Raw genomic sequence first — 25,153 nt, forward strand, 5'->3', positions numbered from 1 at the left:
ATTAAACTCAGTAGAAGTAAATTCTTCACCATTGTCAGTCCTTAAAACCTTTATTTTTCGCCTTGACTGTTTTTTCTACCATTATTTTCAATTGTTTGAATATAGTGAAAACTTCAAATTTACGTTTCATGAAGTAAACCCAAACTTTCTGGGAGTAGTCGTCACTGAATGAAACAAACTATGACGACCTCCCAACGAAAACCTCTGGCGATGGCCCCCATACGTCGGAGTGTACATAATCAAGCACTCCCTTACATACATATTTTTTAGATTTAAAAGACAATATAGATTGTTTGCCATATATACAATGCTCGCATATATCTAAATCGAAAATTTTTAAAGTTGGAATCAAACAAAGATCAGATAGTACCTTCATGCCCTACTCGCTCATGTGGCCCAGATGAGCATGCCACATATGTGCAGACGTGGAATCTGCAGTAGCCATTGCCGCTTCACCTGCTAAAGTGCTCCCTATCAACCTGTAATGCTTTTCATGTCTTTGCGCTCTCATAACCACGAGTGCCCCTTTTGAAACATTAAAGATACCATTAAGACCACTGAATTTGTATCCTATAGCCTCGAGTGCACCAAGAGAAATCAGACTTTTCTTCATATCAGGAACGTGTTTGACATCAGTCAAGGTACGCTCTATCCCATCAAACATCTTGATGTTCACTATACTAATAGCCACAACATTACAGGCATTGTCATTGCCCATAAAGAGCTGTCCACCATCGCATTCTTTGTAACTAGCGAACCAACTCCGATGAGGAGTCATGTGATATGACGCTCCTGTGTTGAGGATCCACTCATCTCTATGATTGTCGTGCAAGTGTCCGATCGTGGATACAAACAAAACATCACCTCTACTTGTCTCTTCATCAGATTTGACAACATTGACCTCCCTGGAAGAAGCCTCTGAGTTTTCTTTTTTCGCTTTAGGATTTGTACAATCCTTCTTCATGTGTCTAATCATCTCACAGTTCCAACACTTTAATTTGCCTTTGCCCTTGCCATTGGATTTGGATCTAGGTCTTGAAGATCCTAAACCTCGCTCATTGTTTCTGCCTCTCGTAAACAGTGCATCAGAAGATGTCCTTATGCCAACGTTTATCTTTCTCATGACCTTCCCTTGAAGGGCTGAGATAACAGTGTCCACACTTAAGGATTTATTTGTTGTGCGCAATGAGTCCCTGAATGACTCATACAATGCCGGAAGAGAATTCAATAACGTGCATGTCTGATCTTCATCTTTAACCACTTCCTCCATATCTAACAACTTGCAAATCAATTTATTAAAGTAACTGATGTAGGCCTCCACATCTCCACCCTCTGCCATCTTGAAGGTGAACAATTGTAGCTTTGTAGGTGATTTTCAGTGGACTTATTTATTTGCATACATATTCTCTAACTTAGCCCATAAACCAGCTGCAGTTTTCTCCTTCGAAACATTATAGAGAACCTCGTCTATAAGACACAAACGAATCGAGGATAAAGCCTTTTTATCAAGAGTATTTCAATCTCATCACTCATAGTCGGCTTTTGCTCCTCAAGAGCATCATCTTCACCTTACTTGGTTAAGGAACTGATCATCTTGATCTTCCATAACTCAAAGTTATTTTTACCTGAGTACTTCTTGATATCATACCTAATGTTTCCCATTATTGCTAATCCTACAGATTCAAGCCTGCGCCCTAACAATTTCTTTGATACCACTTGTTGGGATAAACGACGGAATCACACATAGATAAATCTAGGATTGCAATCCAAAAGCACCAAGCAAACACAGAGAACGCATCAATTTAACATGGAAAAATCTTTTTGGGAAAAAACCACGGCACAAAGCGACAGAAATTCACTATGAAACCGAAAATTACAAAGAGAAAAAGCTTACCTGATTTGAGTAATCCTCAAATTTTACCCTTGCTACACCCTTTGAAACCCTAGAACTATTTTAGAAATGCTTTGGAATAGTTTAGGAAGCCTTAGAATATCTTAGAATGACACATGAAGCATCTTAGAAACTCTTATTTATAGATTAGGAACCCCAACTTTCACACCGACTTGAAATAATCCGAAAACCGCCTCAAATTTACGCAGTTCGAGCACAATCTGCGTAACCTTCAACCAGTTGAACCAGAGCTCGGGCTAGACGAACGACACTTCGGCTAGCCAAACTTGTCCTTCGACTGGTCGAATTTCTCGGAAGTTTCAAAATAAATTGTTACTGGATTTTCACCTGAACTTTCTCGGGCTAGTCGAATTTCCTTAGATTTAAGACATCTGTTAACAACAGAATCTAGTCATGAATGTTTGCCGATCAATAACATGTCATTGAGTTGCATGCTCTCATTGATTTGTCAAATCCATATATTTAGAAATCAATTGATGGGCAGTCATCAGGGATTTAGTAAATTCACTCTTACTAGCTAAATCCAAGGATTTGTTTTTTTTTTTCAAAAAAAACCCTCCTACAAAAGTTGTTTTTGTCAAATCCACAAAATGATAGTTCTCCAAAAGCAAAATGCTCTACCATTGCAATAAATGCTCTCTAAATACGTAGGCTTGTGGCTTAATTTTCAACAACAAATTTAAAATTTGGGATTTTCCATATCTATGTTCTTACTTCCCTTTTGGCTTCCCAATTCACATCAACCCCTCTTAGGGCTTGAGACCTGCAAACTCCACTCTTTCCATGCGGAGTTCTTTTACAATTACACTCCGAATATGGGGAAAGATTGTGCGCACTCAAAGCACACCTATCTCCCGCCATCCAATGGTGGTGGACAAGAATCTTAACATGCACTTTAAAAAAGCATTCCAAAGAATCAGATTTTGAAATCCTTAAAGGCTCATTTGGGAGCTTGTAAATAGAGGTAAACGGGAAATGAAATTAAAGGTAGATGATTTTGGAGTAAATGGCCTACTCAATTGTGTGTGGATGGAAGTAAATGAAATGCATTTGAAATCCGAATATTCTGTTTTGAGGAGAGTAAATGGGAGGAATTGGAATGCATTGGAATTTTTCAGTATATTCACCGTAACATATGTGATATCCCAAATTAGTCTACATATGTGATATTTAACAAAATGATTGTAACAAGTCCATTGAAATAAATACTTAGCCAAAAATGAGAAATTTCGAGTCTTAAGTGGGCCACAAATGTAAGGATCAAATGTTTTTTAACTGTCCGTTTAGATGGCCAACCTTTGGACGATTTGAATCATTCTATTTGTGTGATTTTAGTGATGTAGCTAATAATTTGATTTTTTTCGGAGAATCATCAGCGTGCCATGTGAATGGTGGATGTGCGTAGCTGAACTTTTGTTTACTTGCGTGACTCTCCAAGGGAGCTCAAAAAGGCAGTTCATTCCATTTACTTCCAAATCCTCTCTCATAAAGAGCATTTCGTTTACAATCAATTTTCTCTCATGTGTGATTTTTGTGATGTAGCTAATAATTGGATTTTTTTTCAGAGTATCAACAGCATGCCATGTGAATGGCGGATGTGCATAGCTGCACTTTTGTTTACTTGTGTGACTCTCCAAGGGAGCTAAAAAAGGCAGTTCATCCCATATACTTCCAAATCCTCTCTCATAGAGAGCATTTCGTTTAGTATCAATTTTCTCTCATTTCATTTCATTTTCATTTATTTACTCCTATAGCCAAACACAACACAAATGCCATTTACCTCCATATACTACCAGCTCCCCCCATTTACCTCCATTTACTTCCATCCAAACGGCCCTAATAATTCTCGTCAACTAAGTTCAAATGGTGAGAAACTCTCCATGTCCCCCGAGCACAACCACGTGCTCTAAGAAAATTATCGGGATTTCAAAAAATAACAAATCTCACACAATAGCATTTGGCTGAAATATCCAAAAGTATACTATGAGCACCTTGTACTAGGATTATGTCATGTCCAATGTCATGCACTAAGCATAGACAAGTATCATTTTTCAAAAAATTCATCATAGTGTATCAATTTCGTTCATATTGTAAACTGAAACATTGTACTTTAAGTCATGTTTGGATATATGTATTCCAAGGGAGAAGAAAACAAAAGGTAATGATTATTTCCATGACCACTAATGAAACATAGATTCCATTTTCAAGGATCTTTTTTCGATAGTAAGTGGAAATCTCATCTTTGTAAGACTGATCATTTAATTTCTTGTTCCAGAAAATCCAAAATATGGAAAGTGCAATGATTGAAATGTGGAATCTTCCCTTTCCTTTGCTATTCAAACAACTCAAACTGTCACATCAATGGAAAACCTTCTCCATTTTCATTGATTTCCATGGAATTGGTGATTTCTTGAACTACTGGGAAATTTCAGTTATGAGTCCATCCACACACATTTACTACAGTCGCAGAATATTAGTTGGGAGACCTAGGGCCCAAGAAGACTAACATTTTACAGGGCATCGACACCTTAAAAAGATGGCGGGCCGTACTAGCTGAAGGTTGAATCCATAGAAGGGTATCGTCTATTAAAATACTTCCAAGCTTTCGGCCATGACCCTAAATGCATGCTTTGATCCGAAATGGTGGAAGTCAGCAAATTTCTTCAGGAAATATAATGTTGAAAATAAACTGCACTGCAATAAATATACTATCATGAAATCAAAAGAGACCATTCTTTTTTGCTCAAGGAAGAAAAGGGAAAACAAGGAATATGATGACTCTACTAGGTTAGGTTCCCTACCTTCCTCTTTGGGGATGTTAGGTTGATCTGCCAGGAGTTGATGGAGAGCACTCAGATCGCCACCACTGCTTTGCAAGACAACACCAATATATTCATGGATTAACATACTGTTTTTTTTTTTTTTTTAATTTTTATTTTATTTTATTTTATTTTTAAATGTGTGAGATGAAAAAATCCATGCAAACTTTGAAAGCAACAAGAAAGAGAGATGCTGGATGGTGGCTGTAGCAATCTATTAAGTCCAATGCTGCTCACAAGAGAGAGAGAGAGCTATCAAAAATCACTAACCCAGTAGTCGAATGCTGATTCCTAGTGCCTTGAGGAAAGTCACGAGTTTCTTTAACACATTTAAGATATCTTGCTCTATTGGCTAGCTAGTTGTTTGTTTGTTTGTTTGTTTGTTTTTTTTTAATAAATCATTTTCTATCAAAATTATATAGTAAATATAGTGGGGTTAGGAAGAAGTGATCCCATCGTTTAAGAATTACAAAGTTATGATATAAGGCACATTTCTATTAAAGCACACCCAAAAGAAGAAGAAGATAGAGAAGTCCATCCCACAAATGAAGCTCTGAAGCAGTTTGAATTGCATTGTGCTCTTCATGTCGGTGCACATGAAATACAATCATGCATCTTAGAGTCACCTTTGTTGAGAGAAAGAACACCCTACGACAGAGGTCTCCGATAATAACATATCTTAGTGTTTCCCAATCAAAGATGTTTGCTAGCCCCACACACACTTCCACATATGGACACATGCGTGCCAACTTGGCACTTGTGTAGGACATCCAATCTGAAATCAAGTGGGAGCCAGACATCAGTTGTCTCCATACATATGTAGTTGACCTGATCACCGCTTGAACTTTTGTCTACAGTTTTACGCAGTGTGTCCCATCTGACACACGGCCCAGGATGTCTTACTCATGTGACAGGTTAGCATGTGTCCATGTGTAGATGTGCATGTGAAGTTACCAGACCTCTTCAATGCTGAGGTTATCTAATTAAGAATTAAGATGATATCTGATGATGGATGGTAACCACAAATGGTGAAAGACAGATGCCGCTGCAATCAGTTATAAAACTCAAACAAACATATCAATCAAAATGTCAACTGGATTGCTGAAGTAGAGATGATGACAAAATAAATGAGGAAGAATTTAGAGGTAAATAATACTATAATACTAATCAGGATAGGTGATGTAAAGAGGAGATCTTGTGGATGGATATTAGTATTATCTCAAAATGTTGGGGTTAATGTTTCAAGAAGATCTAGTCGAAAACTTCAAAAACTCGACTCGACTTGATGTCTAGCCGGATTGGGTCAACTTGAAGACTTGACCAAATCTTTACTTGACTCAACTTGATATTTTAATAATTAATTAAAGTATTTAGTCTGGTGGAAGATTTTTAAATTTTTTGGGAAGAGATGAAATAAAAGAAACAAAAGAAAACACAACTTTAGTGTCAAGTGTACTGGTGGTAGTAGGTTTTGACCTTCTCATAAGAGGTTGCTTGTTTGGATCCCATCACATACAACAAATTTATTATTATTATTATTATTATTATTATTATTATTATTATTATTATTATTTTATATAGCAAAAGCTCCCAGCTGACTGGACTAGTGACTTGATCAGGCCATGTCAAGTCACCCAAGTTTTCAAACCGACTTGTTGAGTCTTGTTGAGTCGAGAGCGAGTCAGGCTCGCCAACATGTTTTTAAGAGACTCGCTCAAAATTTCATTGAGTCAAGTTGACTTAGATAAATTTGAGACGAGTCACCGAGTTTTATTGCTATGGAAAACAGTAGCTGCAGATGTTGCACAATAGTTTCTGGTGCCGCCTGTTGGTTTCTAGTGGGTGGGGGATACTATCCTGAGAACATATATGGTGTGTGTATTGGTGATAAGGATTCCTTTCCAAACTTGCCAACATCAGAGACAGCGAGACAGGAGACATAAGATTGTTCTAATGTTCTCACAGGTCCCATCACATGGCTTTTTCTTGATTTGCCTAATCAAAGGATCAATAAACCTATTATGTCACTTCAAGCAGAGATGGTTGCCTAACAAACTCATATGCATTTTGGATTACTGTGATTGCCCATTCAATCAATTTGGCATCATTGATAATAGGGGTGAGCTCTGGTGATACCAGTGGTACTGGGTAGAAGTGGGACTGGTACACTACTGGGGCTCACATGATGGATTCACAACATTCAACAGGTCCATCAGACGTGTTGCCTCACATTAACTATAAGAATAAAAAATCAGCGGAAAAGGAAACTCAGGTGGGCCACGGCACAGTGGACAAGTTGAGAGGGGATGCCAACCCTTGATTAGCTCAGGTCCCACCATGTTTCATATATAAAATCCAGGCCGTCCAGAGCCTTCATCTGCCCTAGATGAATGATCAGGATAGAAATCAGGCTATTCTGCACCTCAGGTGGACCCCAATGAGAATTAAGGGTGGAAGTCCCCTCCCACCTTGTTCCCTGTACAGTGGCCCACCAGAGTTTTGGATTAAGCTCATTTTGAGGTCCTGGGCTTGACATGAGGGGATGCATCCTATGGACCACTTGAATGTGATACATCAACCACGTAGGCCCCACATCCTGCGGTTTCTTCCTCATATGAAATATTAAGTAATTTTCTAATTTTCTTTCCTCTCTAATCTAAATATATTATAAATCACAACTGCCATAATACATAATTCTTCTAATTTTCCTTTCCCATTTTATCTAATTCATCATCACTTGCCCACACATGCACGCACAAACATAGAATCACATGCAAGCTTCTACACTAGAACTGTGCTTAAACCTTCTTCTGAAACTGATCTGCATATTTGAAGGAAAAAGTACTAACAACTGATGCATATTTGATGTAGCGTGAACTCAGATCCGGGCACGCGCTGAAAATTCTATATTATTATTTAAGCGTGCTCCTCTGATTGCTATTCACAACAAAATCTTTGAATTACCTACAATCGATCACCACCACTTCAAGTACAGCAATACCTTAAAGCAAGATGTCGAAACTGATCCACAAGCCTTACCTATGAATCATTTCCATATTCAATATTGAGTTTAACTTCTCATGCATGTAATGTGTCTCTGTTCTTGAGGAATCAGAGTCCTATTCAAACAAAGAAGCCTTATTACAGTTTTTCTAGCAGAAACAAGGCATGATTTCTGTTAGAGAGAAAAAGAACTTAGGGAAAGAGAGACAAGGTTAGGCTTCGACATCCAACCCTTTGTTCTCTAGGCCCTATTGTGGGTCCCATCAGGTATCTAGGTTGTATACACAGGCATTGTAGGGTTCTAATTCGGAAGATGAACCCAACATACCCAGTAGTTGGATAGAAAATAATGCATAAGATCAGTTGAACATACCTATAGGCTGGATCGTGTATAACAACTAAGAATTGACATGCCAATGAGAAAAGCACGAGTAACTTTTATGAGATGCATATTCCTTCTTTTGGCAATTCCATTCTGTTGTGGGATATATGCATAAGTGGTTTGAGAATTTATAACATATTCTTGTAGGTAAGACAACATAGAATTGGAAAGATATTCCTCTGCATTCTCGGTATAGTGCACCAATATTAGTATTAGAATAATTTTTAACTCAAACATGAAACACTTTGAAATTGAACCAACCTCATCTCTATTTTTCATCAAATAAATTCATGCCATATGAGAAGAATCATCAATACAAGAGGCAAAATATTTAATAAATTCATGCCATATGAGAAGAATCATCAATACAAGAGGCAAAATATTTAAAACCATTAAAAATAGTGAGAATTAGACCCCATACATTAGAATGGACCAATAAGAAAATTGCACTAGACTTTCTATCCATCGGAGGATTGACAGACTTATGATGTATAACTAAAACATAAGTCTCACATTATAAATTCTTAACATCACTATACTTAACTGACAAAAAAGCAACAAAGACTGTAAGAGTAAATTAGAAGGATGACCAAATTGACAATGCCAGTATAAGTTCTACTTTTTTATACTAAGACACTAAATTGACTTAAATAATTTAAATTAAAGATATATAATCCATCCTCCCTATGTCCACCAACAAGCGGCTTCTTCATCTTAAAATCTTGAAAAACACAATGATAAGAAAAAATGCCACATTACAATTCAATTTCTTTATAATCTGACTAATGGATAATAAATTAGTAGAAATATTAAGGACCAAGAAAACAAAGACAATGAGAATAATGGTAACATAGAAACAATATCATTCTTCCCAATAGGTGTTAGAGTACCATTTGCTAATTTCACATACCCTAAATTAGGATTAGGGGTAAACGAGGTAAAAGAAAACAGTGTACCTATCATATGGTCACTAGCCCCCGAATCAAATACTAAGGGTTTGACATAGAAGTGAAGGGTTGTGAAAGTATTACTTGTCTGGGCTAAAGATTTAGATGAAGATGTGATGAGGACATCCAAACACCATACTAGAGGAGGGTTGAGCCAGTCTCCTTATGGCTAGACGACTATTTTATGGGACTCACTTGGCCCAAGTCACATTCCTAGCCACGTTGAAGACATCACATGCATGTTTGGGCATCTTTGAGGACCCTACACTGTGAAGATGCATGTGGGCTACATATAGGAGCTTGATGGACACATCAGACCATTGGATTGAGTGGACATGATGATCGAACTAATGAATTTCGACCGAGGACCACTCTGATGGTTAGATCATCATCATCGGATATCTTGATCATGGACCCCATGAGCCACGAAATAGTTTAGTTGCTTACATATTTAATTATTTTTGGTATAGCTTATATTTGTGTTAAGATTAGGGAGTTAGGAACAACTTTTAATTCATTAAGCATCTTTATGTTGAGAATCTTATCTGAGAGCGCCTTTTTGTAAAAGGTTTTAAAAAAGATAAAAAACCTATAAAGGGTTGGATGTCCCCACCCTAACCATTATGCATGTTATGAATGAAATAGATTTCTCTCATTTTGCTTTGAGATTGAGAAAAAAAATTCATCTTGTGGTTGGATTAATGGTGCGAAACCACGAGCAATTCCCTAATTATCTTTTTTCACTTTTCCTTCTTCTCAATAAGGTATCTTCTCACATATTCTTCCTTTCTTCATTCTTCGTCTTTTTTTTTTTTTTCCTTCATAACATGAGATAGTAACAAAGAAGAAAAAAAAGAAAGAGATGAAGAAGGAAGAAAAGAAGGTAATATCTTATTGGGAATAGAGAAAAGTAGAAAAGAAAACTAGAGAATCACTCGCCGTGGTTTTGCACCACCAATCAAATCAGAGGATGATTATTTATTTATTTATTTTTTTTGCTCAATCTCAAAGCAGAAGGAGAGAAATCTCTTTCATTCATAACATGCAAATGGCTAGGGTGGGGACGTCCAATCCTTTATAGTCTCATAAAAGACCTTTTACAAAAAAGGTGCTCTTTGATAATATTTTCAACATAAAGATATTTAATGAATTAAAAGTTATTCTTAACTTCCTAATCTTAACACAAATATGAACTATATAAAAAATAACGAAACATGTAAACAAATTAAGCAACTAAACTATTTCGTAGCCCATGGAGTCTATGATCAAGATTTTCGGTGATGATCATCCAACTGTTGATGTGGTCCATAGTCGAAATCCAATGGTCCGATCATCGTATCCACTTGATCCAATAGTCTGATGTATCCGTCAAACTCTTATATGCAACCCGTGTGCATCTTCCCAGTGTGGGATTCTCAAATATGCACGAACATGCATGTGGGGTCTTCAACATGGCTAGGAATGTGAATTGAGCCCAGTGGGCCCCATGTAATAGTCTAGCCATAAGGAGACTGGCTCAGTCCTCCTCCTCTAGTATCATTCCTTTTTTTTGTTTTTTCCTTCTATGTTACCATCCAAAACCTAAATCAACCCATCCCAAGCCCAAAACTGACCATAGCCAGCCATCCTTTGCTGTCCGTACAGACATACGGATGCACGTATATGGGGTTGTCTGTATGGATAGCCTTGTATTGTGGCCCCCTTGTTTCGTTTTGAATGGTCTTCCCTTCCCTTTTCTTCCCTCTTTAAAACCCCTAAATTAATTTCACCAAATCCTAACCCTCAAATTCCTAAATTTAAAATCCCTAATTTTTCCAAACCCAAATCCCCAAAATCTAAAAATCTCCTCCAAATCATAAATCCCTAATTCCTACAACCTGAAACCCATATTCCCAATTTTAAAAACCCTAAGTCCTAAAACCCTCGACCTAAAATCTGAAATCCCAACCTGAAACCTCCCAAAACATCAACCCTAATGTTCCAACCTTAATTCCTCTAAGCCTAAATACCCCAAACCCATTTCCCACATTCCCCAGCTTTTAAATTGCCCTAAAATATCAAAACTTGTGTAAGACACATGATTTCCATTGAATTTATGTTTAACACTATGCTAGGATGGGGGTTCTATCTCCCATAGGTCCTAATAAATTAGTAATTTATCAGATTCGCATTGTGAGACTATCGTAGGCTTGAATTTGGACATGTCACGAATCTAGAATTTATGAATTTATGGTAAATTAGCTTTATTTTGTCATTCCATTGCTCAAGTTAATCGGTCTTTTAATTTCATGGCATCATATTAGGTTAGATCATTCCGTCCTGCATCAAGATGTCTTAGTCTAGGTGACGTCCCTTAGTAAGGTATCATACTCTTTTTTGGAGAGATGAACTACGTCATCAGTTGACGGAACCACATGAGAACTTGTTAAAGGCACAACAACAACAACATCATTACAGAAATTCTTACCATCTATAGCTGTAGAATTAGCAACTTGGCCTTGAAGTCTACTATGAAGTACCCAAGAATAATCAATAGTGTGTTCATATCGACCATAATTAGAGCATAGACGATCCATAAAATGATCATGGCCAAGACCGCGACCACAACCTCAGCCACCATCATGACTTCCTCTCCCAATCCTCTACCTCAGCCAACACCATCTTATCAAAATTTCTGAATCCTATCACAAGAGTAGATCTCTTAATTGCAGTTGATCCCATATCTATACGGCACTACTTTTATCTTAAAAGTAAGCATATACACTATTGAGTGAAGCCTCAACAGGTTCAAACTCAACATTAAGATCTGCTAACAATTCAAATATCCTTCTATTCTCAACCCTTTTTTATATGCATCTGCATCTATAGAACAAACAAATTGGAGATCGTCCAAGAAAGGCAATTTCTACCACAAACCATGCATCGTAATATAATAGTCAGATACTAATCTCTTCCCCTATCTCAAATTACCAATCTCTTGATAAATATAGTGAATTCGAGTCATATTATGTTGATGAACATACAACTCATAAGCAGTCAACCAAATCTCACGTGTAATAGACAACAATAAGAGTCGTTCACTAACTTTTGGTTCCATAAAATACAAAAGCGGTACATAACCAACAAATTGTTGCTTTTCCACTCTCCATAGGAAGGATCAATGATAGGAATTTCCAATATACTGCCATTAATATATCCCAGTTTCTATTTTCCTCTAACAAACATCTCAATATCCTTTAACCATTAAAGATAATTCATGGATTTAAGCTTATAATTTGTAATCTGTAATCATGGATTCTCATATTGAACAATCAACTTTTCCATCTTGGAGATGATGGGATCAAGTGTCTCATATGTTGATGATGAGGCCATATTTAATCCCCAACAATTAAAAGAATACTAAATACCAAAGCTTCACACTAATTAATATCAAATGACTATTATTATATTAACTATAGCTTGCGACAATCTCAAAGAATACCCAAAATCCATAAATAGAACTCCACATCACCAAAGAGGGGGGGAATCTTACGCTAAGTCATCAAATACCATAAAATCTAAATAGATCTTCCAAGAAAAGACTCAAATACCTTATTTCCGCAAACCAAAATCTAGAAGAAACAACTTAAAAAACTTGACCGAGTCTAAATTTCCAACAAATCCTTCAATTTCAAGTCATAAATAGGGCATGCATGCAATCTCTCAAGAAAAAAAATAAAAAAATCCAAACATCCACAATATCCCTCCACACGCATCAAATGCAATCGGTGATTTAATCACCATGACTCTCTAAATGAGAGAAGCGAGGAAAAAAAAAAGGATGAAAAAATGAGAAGAGAAAAGAAGGAAAGAAAAGAGAGAACTAGATCAAATATAGAAGAAAAACCCTAGGATCTTTATCGCTCTGAAACTGTGTTAGAGAGAGATTTTATGGTGTGGACAAATTTGTGTGGATGTGTGGATTGTGACTCAGTGGGCAATGGACCATATATCGTGAGTCTCTTATTCCTCTTATTCTTTTACTTTCTTTTATTTATTTATTATTGCTATTATTATTATTATTATTATTATTATTATTATTATTATTTTTGATGCAGGACAATTAACCACTCGCTCTAAAAGCTCGAACTGTTAGAGTATGGCGAATTAATCCATTTATCTCATAGCCCAGGCCCTACATCTCATGGGTTAGGACCTCGGCCGAACTCCCCTCGTGGGCCCCAAATCACATGGGCCGCCCACCCCGAGTGTGTCCCTGCATCCCACGGGCTACCCCACTCGAGCCCGTTGTGAAATGCACATTAACCACCCCCGATGAGGAGTCTCGAACACGAGACCTCCCCCGTGGGCCCCGCTCACCCCAAGTGTGCCCCTGCATCCCACAGGCGACCCCACTCAAGCTCGGTGTGAAAATGCCCCTGCATTAATTTTGCCCTTTTATGCTAAGGACACTTTATGTAATTTGGCAATTCACTTAATATAACTTAGAAAGGGTTGGCCGTCCAACCCTAACTGTCTTCCTCTTCCCAAGTTCTCTATTTTCTTTGACATCGTGCCAAAGTAAAAAAGTTCCTAGAGTTTCTATCTAATCTTCTTTTCTCTTCCTTCTTCTCAGATTTTTTTCCCCCTCGGCTGAGAGTCTTAGTGGCTTAATCACCAATTGAATGTGACTTGTGAGGAACAATTGTGTGGCAGTTTCTGAATTTCTTTTTAAGGATTTACTGGACGTTTAGATTCAATCAAGGTTTTGGATTTTGTTCTTTTGTCTTTTATTTATCATAAATTAGTTTGTGGCAATTAGGGTTTGGTAGACATTCACATTCGAATAGGTTTTTTCGATCGTTTTCTTCTAGATTTATAGAAATTCCTAGAAATTTGCTAGAAATTTAGATTTGGTCAATAATCAAGTGTTTGGGTTTTTTTTTTTTCCTCTAAAGATTTATCCAAATTTGTTGGTACATGTTGACTTAACAATAAGATCCTCCTCTCCTTGGTGGTTTGGTTTGTTGGTTTATGGAAGCATTTTAAATAATTTCTAGGTATTTTTTTAGATTGTCTCAAGCTATAGTTAATTTATAGGAGTAGTCTTATATTCATTAATGTGAAGCTTTTGTACTTAGTATTGTTCTAATAGTTAGGGATTAAATATGCCTTCATCACCAACATCCCAGACAATTGATCCCATTAACTCCACAATGCAAAAGTTGATTGTTCATTCTACGAATCCATGGTTGTAGATTACACCTAGTAAAGTTAGTCCAAGAATCATCTTCAATAGTCAAAAGTTGTTGAGATGTTTATTGGAAGAAAATAAAAGCTAGGATAATGTTGATATCAGTATATCGGACCTCTAATGATTAATCCATGGACATTTAACATTTAGTTGTCCTGACTTTTGAATTTTTATTTTATTTATTTATTTATATTATTATTTTTAAGGTAACGATTAACTTTTGAATTCTATAGAACCAAAGGTTAGTAAAAGAACCTTTTGTTTCTGTGTGTGAGATTTGGTTGACTGCTTATGAATTGTATATTGATTAGAATAAAATGTCTTGAATTTACAATATTTATCATGAGGTTGGTCATTTGAGACAAGGAAAGCAATCAATATCAGATTATTATGCTAAAATGTATCGCTTGTGATGGAAACTGTCTTTCTTGGATGATCACCAATTTATTTGTCCTATAAACATAGAGGCATATAAAATAAGTGTTGACAAGAAAATGAATTTGAATTATTGGCAGGTCTTAATCCTAAGCTTCAACTTGTTCGGGCTTAGATTCTTAGTTCACCTACTTCACATTCACTTAATAGTATATATCATATGCTTTTAAAAGATGAAAAACGTCGTACAGCTCTAGGATCAATTGCTATTGAGAAATCTTATCATGTGACAAGATTCACAATTTTTGATAATGCCGATGTTGCGGAGGTAGAGGTATAAGAGAGGAGGTTGTGATGGTGGCGAGGTCATGTTCATATTGTTGGTTGTGGTCATAATTTAGATCATTTGTGCACTCATTATGGTCAATATAGATACATTATTGATTATTCTAATGTACTTAAGGTTAGACCTCAAGGCCGCGCTACCAATTTGAAGCTAAGATGGTAAGACTTCTCATAATATTGTTGATGAAGTTAGACCATTAGAAAATTCTCCTATGGTTCCACTAGCTGGTGAAGTGGTCCATCTCTTGAAAAGTGAGTATTTGCCTTACTAAGAGGGACACCACTCGGAATAAGGTATCTCCGTCTACATCTTTGGCTCAAAATGGTAAAAATTTCACAACCCTTCACACTACTTTTGTGTCAAGTCCTTAGGTAATTGATTTGGGGGCTACTGATCATATGAAAGGTAAATCTATTTCTTTCTACTCGTTTACCCCGAATTCTATATTAGGTTGTGTGAAATTAGCAAACGGTCGCCTAACATCTATTGGAAAAAGGATATTGTTTCCATCTTATCATCATTCTTCTTATCCTCTTTTTTGTTAGTATCTAATGTTGTTTCTAACTTAGCACCCGTTAATCAGATTAAAAAAGATATAAATTATAATGTGACAATTTTTTCTAAGTGTCTTTCAGGATCCGAAGACGAAGAAGCTACTTTGTAGTGGATGTGAGAATGATGGATTCCCTTCATTTAAAATCTTTAAGACAATTTAGTGAGTCTCTTAATGTCAAAAGGGAAGAACTTTATACTCGAAATTATCGATTTGGTCATCATTTTAATTTAGTCTTACAGTCCATGTTACCTCAATCACTTGATTTTAGTGATGTTAAGAATTTACAATGTTAAGCTTTTATTTTACCAAACATCATAAATCTATTTATCATTCTGTTAATAATAAGTCTAATACAATTTTTTTCGTTAGTTCATTCTAATGTATAGGGTCCAATTCACATTCTTCTAATGGCTTTTAAATATTTTGTCGAATTTATTAATGACACTTTTTCCTGTTGTGTGGATTTATTTAATGAAAAAATAAAGATGAGGTTGGTTTCAGTTTCAAAGTGTTTCATGTTTGGGTTAAAAATCAATTTAATATGAATATTAGCACTCTTCGTACTCATAATTTAAAGGAATATATTTCTAATTGCATAATGTCTTATTTTTAAGAACACTGTATCAAATTTCAACCACTTGTGCATATATCCCATAACAGAATGGAATTGCCAAAAGAAAGACTAAGCATCTTCTAGAAGCTACCCATGCTCTCCTCATTGGCATGTCTGTTCCTAAGTTCTTTTAGTTAGATATTGTTTTTACTGCTTGCTATTTGATAACTTGTTTGCCTCCTAATGTTCTTTTTAGTCAGTTTCATATTCAATATTTTTGACACTATCATGTTCCTGAAATTCCATTGTGCATCTTTGGGTGTGTTTTTAATGCCTATGAATACTAATCGTCATCAAAATAAATTGTCAAATAGGGCTGTCAAATGTGTTTCTTGGGATATGCATCTTCTAAAAAACAGTATTAGTGTTTTGATCCAGTAACTAAGAGTTGTCGTCTCTATGGATGTTAAGTTTTTTTTTTTAAATGATCTGTATTTTTCTAAGGGGCAAGGAGAGCACAATTCTATGATTCTTCTTGATCTTATTCTTAAGTAAAGTCCAATTATTTTTGTTTCTCCCATTCTAAATGCATCTTCTAAACTTCATAATGTTAAAGATAAGGTTGTTCTTAATTCACAATTAGCTAAACCAAATTTGTAGGCGTATAAAAGGAGGAATATTCGTACTCCAGTCTTCCCATATGATGCAAGGACATGTGATGGCCTAATCCTAGACATGTCCGCATCACCATAGGCCACCACGAAGCATGCTTCTTTGACGACAGACACTAGTAGTATTCCTACTAGAGACAAAAGATGATCTACTTCACATCCCATTAAGCATTTTGTTTATTATTATTCTTCATCTCCAGAACACAGGTCATTTATTTCTGCCTTTGTGTTCTTGCACAATTCATAAAAATCTTAAAGCACTTAATAATCCTTTATGGCGTCAATTTATGGAGGAGATGGTTGGCTGGAAAAGAATCATCTCTGGGAGATGACTGATATACCTCCTGGAAAGAATCCAGTGGATTGTTGTTGGGTGTATTTGTTCTTAAGTACAACCTTGATAATAGTATAGCTAATATGAAGCTAGTCTAGTTTCTAAAGGGTTTATTCAGACATATGGTGAGAATTATTCTATGACTTTTGTTCATGTTACTACGATGAATTTAGTACAAGTAATAATTTCTCTTACCGCTAATTTGAATTGGTTGTTGCGCCAATCAGATGTTAAGATGTTTTTTTGAATGGTGATTTAATTGAGGAGATTTATTTGCTTCCTCCTTTTGGCTTGCTAGAAAGCTAGAGGAAAGGTTTGTTGTCTTAAGAATGATATATATGGCTTGAAGCAGGCTCCTCAAGCCTGATTTGAGAAATTTAGTATGGCTTTGATTCATATTGGATTTACTCATGTTCACTCAGATCACTTTATGTTTGTTAAGCGGCATGTACATGATATTATCGTTGTGCGTGTGTGTGGATGATATCTATTAGAGTAGATTAGTAAATTTTGGGATCTCTCCAGATCTCTATAAATCTCCCATCTCTTAGAGAAATAAGTTACAGTTTCCATCTAGTCTCCCGCGGTTTAAAAATATCACTGTTACAGGTGATGATACTACTTGATTTCTAAGTTAAAACTTTGAGTAAGGTATTTGATGTCAAAGATTTGGACTAAAATTATTTCTCGGTATTGAAGTCTCTCGTTATAAGAAGAGCATCATTTTGTCTCAACAAACATGTCTTTGATTTGTTCATTTCAGCAAGTAATCTTGGTGTCAAACCTATTAATTCCTCATTAGATATTAATAAGAAGATTCAAGCTAATGATAGGGAACTTCTTGATAATTCTTCCAAGTGCCAACATTCAGGCAGTGAGTTTGGTAAGTAAATTCATACATGCTCCTAATTCTAGTCATCTTAAGGCAGCTCATTGTATCTTACACTACAGGGTTGTTTGGAAACACCAATTTGGGTGTATTTAAGTGCATTCGGATTCCAAAAGTCGTTTGGCAACGTGGATTCAAGAGTATATAAAATTCGAAGGGAAATGAAATACACAGCTTTTGGGTGATTTGAAATCTCACCATTTTGTTGTGATTTCAGTGTAATCGGAGTGAAATGCCTTCATTATTTTTTTGCTTCTTTTTAAAGGCAGGAGAGTCGCACGTGTAATAAAGGTGTTATTAGGCTGCTAATTCATTCTACACGTGGCACATTGATGATACCTCAAAACAATCTAATTATCGATTGCATCACTAAAATCACATCAATATAATGATCCGAACTGTCCAAACATTGGCCATGTAAATCAACAGTTAAAAACATTGGTGAGTCACTCGTTTGTGATCCTTATGCTCGTGGTCTACCTAAGGCTTAGAAATTCATTATTTTTTGCCAAAGTATATATTTCTTATGGGCATTTTACAATCATTATGTCAAATATCACATATGTACACTAATTTGAGATATGAAAGTTGTTTTGTAATCAAATTCAAGTTCATATAAATATACTAAAGAATTTAAATGCATTCCTGTTTTTAGATTCCAATGGATTCCGATTAGAAGCTGCCAAACATAACTAAGGATTCGGAATCCCCGTTATTTGTGATTTGGATTCCAATGCATTCCAAATACAAGCTCCCAAATGAGCCCTATATTAAGTCTTCTCTAGAATGTGGCATCTTATTTAGTTGTCACTATAGTCCTAACATTGAAGGTTATTCTTATCTTGATTGGGTAGGCTCACTAGATCAACATTCAACAACATTATATTGTACTTTTTCAGAGGTTAATCTAGTTATCTGAAACTAAAAAGCAGACAGTTTTTTTAGCAATCCGATGCTTAGCTTGAGTACCGTGCTATGGCGAATATCGCGTGTGAAATTTTTAGTTGAAGGGTTTTGTTGTTGAGTTAGGATTTCTAGTGAAGACCCTAGTTCCCATGTATTGTAACAATTAGGCTGTGATTCATATAACTTCTTATCTTGTTTTTCATGAGTGGACAAAACATATTAAGGCTGATTGTCATTTTATTCATGAGAAGATTGTTGTTGCCATTATATCTACACCTTTTGTTCCATTTACTACATAGCTTGCTAGTATCCTCACTAAGGCTCTTACAGTTGAACTTAGACAACGTATTCTTGGCAAGTTGGGCATGATTAATATCTATGACTCAACTTGAGGAGTGTAGACATATTTGTGTGGACGGATGGACTGTGACTCAGTGGATCATGCGCTGTGACACTCTAGACAGTGGATCGTGGGCCATGCATGACTCTCTTATTCTTCTTACTCTTTTACTTTCTTTTATTATTTTCCTTTTTTGCCCATTGTGCTAAGGTCACTTAATATAATTGGGCAATTCACTTATTATAAGATAGAAAGGGTTGGGCGTCTAACCTTAAGTGCCTTCCTCTTCCCAAGTGGTTTGCTCTCTCTTACATAGGGAAAGGAAGACAAGGTTAGGGTTGGACGTCCAACCCTTCTCCTTTTATATTTACATGATTATCAATCGCATAAAGTGCCCTTGGCTTAAAGAGTAAAAAGGAAAATAAAAGAATAAGAGACTTACGGTCCCATACAAATATGCCTACAGATTCTAATAAGCCTTAACATGGATTGCCTTAGACAACAGCAACAAAAAAAAAAAAAAAGGACATCGGAGAAACAAATGTCCTGCTGTAATTTGTATTGTAGAAGAAAGGCATGCACTTCTAAAAATGAGTATTGCATGGAAAGTCATTGGGAATGATAATGCTTAAACTTTAGAAATAATCATCTTCTGGAGTAAATGGAATTAAACAGTTGTAGGGTAGTTTTCAGCTCAAGATGAAAGAGAAATACTTTAATAATCTACCAGAGTGTGATGGATGATGTGCAGGTGGTTAGAAATTACTAAGAATTGCTTACATGGAATCCAAATAATCCAAACTAAACCGTCCAATCATGAGCTCCAGTTTGGATGTGTCACGAACAAAAAAAACTCTTCCTTGGTTATCAAAATATTATATTGCTGGACACTTATTGGACAGTTAGAAATGAAAAATATCCAATGGCCTTATTTTAAAAAACAAGTCTCCATGAATTAGGGGCTAGGATTGTCCAACCAACATAATTTTTGTATTGTTACTTAACAACAGTGGGTCCACAATTTAGCCAGTTTATTTGGGTTATATACCCCAATTTCATTTCTAAGTACCTGCATATCAAGCATCATATGCAGCCAGAGTATCAACTAACTCCCCAGGATGAAACACCATTGTCCAAGATATCAAGCTTTCAAGAGGCTAGATGGAAGTACCCCAGCTCCGTACAGATTATCTACTGACCTGGAATGCAGTGTCTGAGGACTCAGAGCTGAAATTGTCGATGACTTTAGCGTGTACCTGGATAAAATAAAAATCAAGTCGGCCTCTTAGGTTGACTTCTCCACCTAAAATAAACTGATATGATGGTGTACTTTAAGATTTTAAGAAAGTCCAGTCAGATACAGAAAGGAAACATCATAAATGAAATGCATTCATCGCCATCACAGTGGCCTTGTCTAAGCTAATAGGGTTTGCCAATCATTTCTATCCAAGGTCCAATCCTTTGTAAGTCTACAAGCCTTCATATCCCTTACCACTTCAGTCCAAGCCCTCTTTGGTCTTGCCTTAGCTACCTTTTAGGTCCTTCAACCCTAATCAAAATTCCACTCCTAGTGAGGGCCTTTTACGGTTTTCATAGAACATGGGTGAACCACTTCATTGGTTCTTCAGCATTCCATCTCCTGTTGGGAAGTAAATACTATTATAATGAAAAAGAAAAAAAGAAAAAGAAAAAAGAGGCAACTGAGATGGACTAATCACCTCCAACCAATTTAATTTTATGCATCAGACTGCTCTTGAAGCGTCATATATTACCAGGGAAAAATGTCTGAAGAAAAGGGTTGTAGGTCAAGTTAGGCCATCATACGCTATGGAATGGCACCATCAGCTCAAACTACAGATGGGTTATAGGTTGACCATTTCTCAGTTAAATATAAACAAGAGGTTTGCTAGCCCCACATAGACCCTCTCTATATGCACCTTTGCATGCAGTGGCATGCGTCGTGCATCTGAAGCGTGCTAAGGTGGGATGACCATTCGGATGACCTGGTGCAAAAATATGCCAGCCCACTCATCAAGTGCACCATCCCTGTATGAAAATGATGGGCAGTATACACGTCAACAACAGTGTTTTAAATAGCGAATAGTGTGTAGCATACCGTTCACCCCTCGGAAGCATGAGGCTTAAGCTACATAGCGTGTAGCGTGAGATACACACTACTCACAAGATTTTTAATTAAGGTTGTGCTTGGTTGTGCCAAATATCATGAAATTTATGACATTTTGCACCAAATTTGTCTGATTAATAATGGAATGTAATGACATTTGGTGCAACAAAACACAACTTAAAATAACAGGAAAAATAGGCAAAGATTAAGGGCCTGTTTGGCAAAACTTCTTTTCAGCACTTATCACTGAAATATGCTATTTTCAGTGATTTTCCCTCATTCAGACCATTTGGCAAATCCAAGAAATTAAGTGCTTAATTTGGATTTTCACTGATTTTTTAAAAAAGCTTTCCTCTCTTGACTTGAGACTTCAAGGCATGCAGTAAGTGATTTTGTTTAATATCTTTGGTCACTTTCGACCAAAATATCCTCGAAAACTTTTATAAATGACAACTTTATCCTTTGGTGACTTTTGTGGAAGCTTTGAAAGGACTCGAATTTTGGAACACTTGGCAAAGTTATTGTGGGCCCCATCATAATGTATGTGTTATATCCACACTGTCCATCCATTTTGCTAGATCATCTTAGGGCATGGGCCAAAAAATGAGGAAAATTCAAAGCTCAAGTGGACCACACCACAAAAAGCAGTGTGGCAATGACATCCACCGTCAAAACCTTCCTAGGGGCTGCCATGATTTGTATTTGTCATCCAAACTGTTCATAAGGTCATCCAGACCTGGATGAAGGGAAAGCACACATATCAGTTTGATCCAAAATTTTTGTGGCCCCCAAGAAGTTTTCAATGGTAGGCATTTAATCCCCACTATTTTCTATGGTGTAGTCCACTTGAGCTTTGGATCTACCTCATTTTTGGGCTCATGCCCTAAAATGATCTAACCAAATGGATGGATGGTGTGGATAAAACACATACATCATGGTGGGGTAGACAAAACTTTGCCACATCAACTTGGTATCTAGGTGTCGTGTTCTGTACGTGCACTTTAAAAGGGAGTAGGTGTTACCCAATAACACGTTAGTGGGCGTTGCCCTGACCATGGGGCTCACTTTGATGTATGTGTTATATATCCACATCGTCCATCAGTTTTTCTTGCTCATTTTAGGGAGTGGTCCCAAAAATGAAGTAGATACAAATCTCTAGGGGACCACATAGTGGGGATTGAATGCCACCATTAAAAACTTCTCGAGGGCCACAAAAGTTTTATATCAAGCTGGTATTTGTGTTTTCCCATCATCTAGGTCCATGTGACCTTATCAATAGGTTGATGACAAATAAACATTAAGGTGGACCTTAGGAAGTGTCTATTAGTGGATGTTCACTGATAACTATTTCCTGTGGTATGGTCCACTTAAGATTTGGATCTGCTTCATTTTTTGGACCATCCCCTAAAATGAGTTGGGAAAACTAATGTGCACATGGATATACAACATATACATCGTGGTGGGGCCCACAGTCAGGGTAGCACCTGACAGTTTAGAGTCCTTTTGAAAAAGTCTGCCTTTCTTTATTGACAATTGCCCATTATATAGGTAGATTACAAGCTATTTAGGGAAGAAATACAAGCTGATCTTCAGCCCCTACCATATATACATCTATCTAAATATACTGTACAGCTAATATATCCTAATTAAGGAAGGAATAAATCTGTATAACTGTCATATCAGTCAAAGCTGTAGATATTAGCTGTAAATCTGTAAATCTGTAAATCTGTAAAAAATTCGAAGGGAAATGAAATACACAGCTTTTGGGTGATTTGAAATCTCACCATTTTGTTGTGATTTCAGTGTAATCGGAGTGAAATGCCTGCATTATTTTTTTGCTTCTTTTTAAAGGCAGGAGAGTGGCACGTTTAATAAAGGTGTTATTAGGCTGCTAATTCATTCTACACGTGGCACATTGATGATACCTCAAAACAATCTAATTATCAATTGCATCACTAAAATCACATCAATATAATGATCCGAACTGTCCAAACATTGGCCATGTAAATCAACAGTTAAAAACATGGGTGAGTCACTCGTTTGTGATCCTTATGCTCGCGGTCTACCTAAGGCTTAGAAATTCATTATTTTTTGCCAAAGTATATATTTCTTATGGGCATTTTACAATCATTATGTCAAATATCACATATGTACACTAATTTGAGATATGAAAGTTGTTTTGTAATCAAATTCAAGTTCATATAAATATACTAAAGAATTTAAATGCATTCCTGTTTTTAGATTCCAATGGATTCCAATTAGAAGCTGCCAAACATAACTAAGGATTCGGAATCCCTGTTATTTGTGATTTGGATTCCAATGCATTCCAAATACAAGCTCCCAAATGAGCCCTATATTAAGTCTTCTCTAGAATGTGGCATCTTATTTAGTTGTCACTATAGTCCTAACATTGAAGGTTATTCTTATCTTGATTGGGTAGGCTCACTAGATCAACATTCAACAACATTGTATTGTACTTTTTCAGAGGTTAATCTAGTTATCTGAAACTAAAAAGCAGACAGTTTTTTTAGCAATCCAATGCTTAGCTTGAGTACCGTGCTATGGCGAATATCGCGTGTGAAATTTTTAGTTGAAGGGTTTTGTTGTTGAGTTAGGATTTCTAGTGAAGACCCTAGTTCCCATGTTTTGTAACAATTAGGCTGTGATTCATATAACTTCTTATCTTGTTTTTCATGAGTGGACAAAACATATTAAGGCTGATTGTCATTTTATTCATGAGAAGATTGTTGTTGCCATTATATCTACACCTTTTGTTCCATTTACTACATAGCTTGCTAGTATCCTCACTAAGGCTCTTAGAGTTGAACTTAGACAACGTATTCTTGGCAAGTTGGGCATGATTAATATCTATGACTCAACTTGAGGAGTGTAGACATATGTGTGGACGGATGGACTGTGACTCAGTGGATCATGCACTGTGACACTCTAGACAGTGGATCGTGGGCCATGCATGACTCTCTTATTCTTCTTACTCTTTTACTTTCTTTTATTATTTTCCTTTTTTGCCCATTGTGCTAAGGTCACAGAATATAATTGGGCAATTCACTTATTATAAGATAGAAAGGGTTGGGCGTCTAACCTTAAGTGCCTTCCTCTTCCCAAGTGGTTTGCTCTCTCTTACATAGGGAAAGGAAGACAAGGTTAGGGTTGGACATCCAACCCTTCTCCTTTTATATTTACATGATTATCAATCGCATAAAGTGCCCTTGGCTTAGAGAGTAAAAAGGAAAATAAAAGAATAAGAGACTTATGGTCCCATACAAATATGCCTACAGATTCTAATAAGCCTTAACATGGATTGCCTTAGACAACAGCAACAAAAAAAAAAAAAAAAAAAAAAAAAAAGGAAAAAAAGAAAAAAAAAAAAAGGACATCAGAGAAACAAATGTCCCGCTGTAATTTGTATTGTAGAAGAAAGGCATGCACTTCTAAAAATGAGTATTGCATGGAAAGTCATTGGGAATGATAATGCTTAAACTTTAGAAATAATCATCTTCTGGAGTAAAAGGAATTAAACAGTTGTAGGGTAGTTTTCAGCTCAAGATGAAAGAGAAATACTTTAATAATCTACCAGAGTGTGATGGATGATGTGCAGGTGGTTAGAAATTACTCAGAATTGCTTACATGGAATCCAAATAATCCAAACTAAACTGTCCAATCATGAGCTCCAGTTTGGATGTGTCACGAACAAAAAAAACTCTTCCTTGGTTATCAAAATATTATATTGCTGGACACTTATTG

General features: G+C 36.3%; 1 protein-coding gene across 7 annotated transcripts in view; it reads right to left on the reverse strand.

The window, feature by feature from the left end:
• Positions 1 to 364: 364 nt before the first annotated feature.
• LOC131243080 (uncharacterized protein At5g43822-like) overlaps positions 365 to 25,153 on the reverse strand; it is a 73,843-nt gene continuing 49,054 nt past the window's right edge. The window contains exons 4-7 of one of the 7 annotated variants that reach the window (XR_009169847.1): positions 20,466 to 20,522; positions 11,531 to 11,744; positions 4,714 to 4,778; positions 3,856 to 4,601 (exon numbers count right to left, since the gene is read on the reverse strand). Coding sequence is in view for 6 of the 7 variants with exons in the window: in XM_058242160.1 (XP_058098143.1) it covers positions 380 to 525; positions 4,714 to 4,778; positions 20,466 to 20,522 (268 nt within the window). In the remaining variant the exon portion in view is untranslated. Of the gene's footprint in view, positions 526 to 3,855; positions 4,621 to 4,713; positions 4,779 to 11,530; positions 11,745 to 20,465; positions 20,523 to 25,153 lie in introns of those variants that run through there. The other 6 variants (XM_058242160.1, XM_058242161.1, XM_058242163.1 and 3 more) reach the window with 6 other exon arrangements.

The sequence above is a fragment of the Magnolia sinica genome, chromosome 4 (assembly GCF_029962835.1).
Source record: "Magnolia sinica isolate HGM2019 chromosome 4, MsV1, whole genome shotgun sequence".
NCBI lineage: Eukaryota > Viridiplantae > Streptophyta > Magnoliopsida > Magnoliales > Magnoliaceae > Magnolia > Magnolia sinica.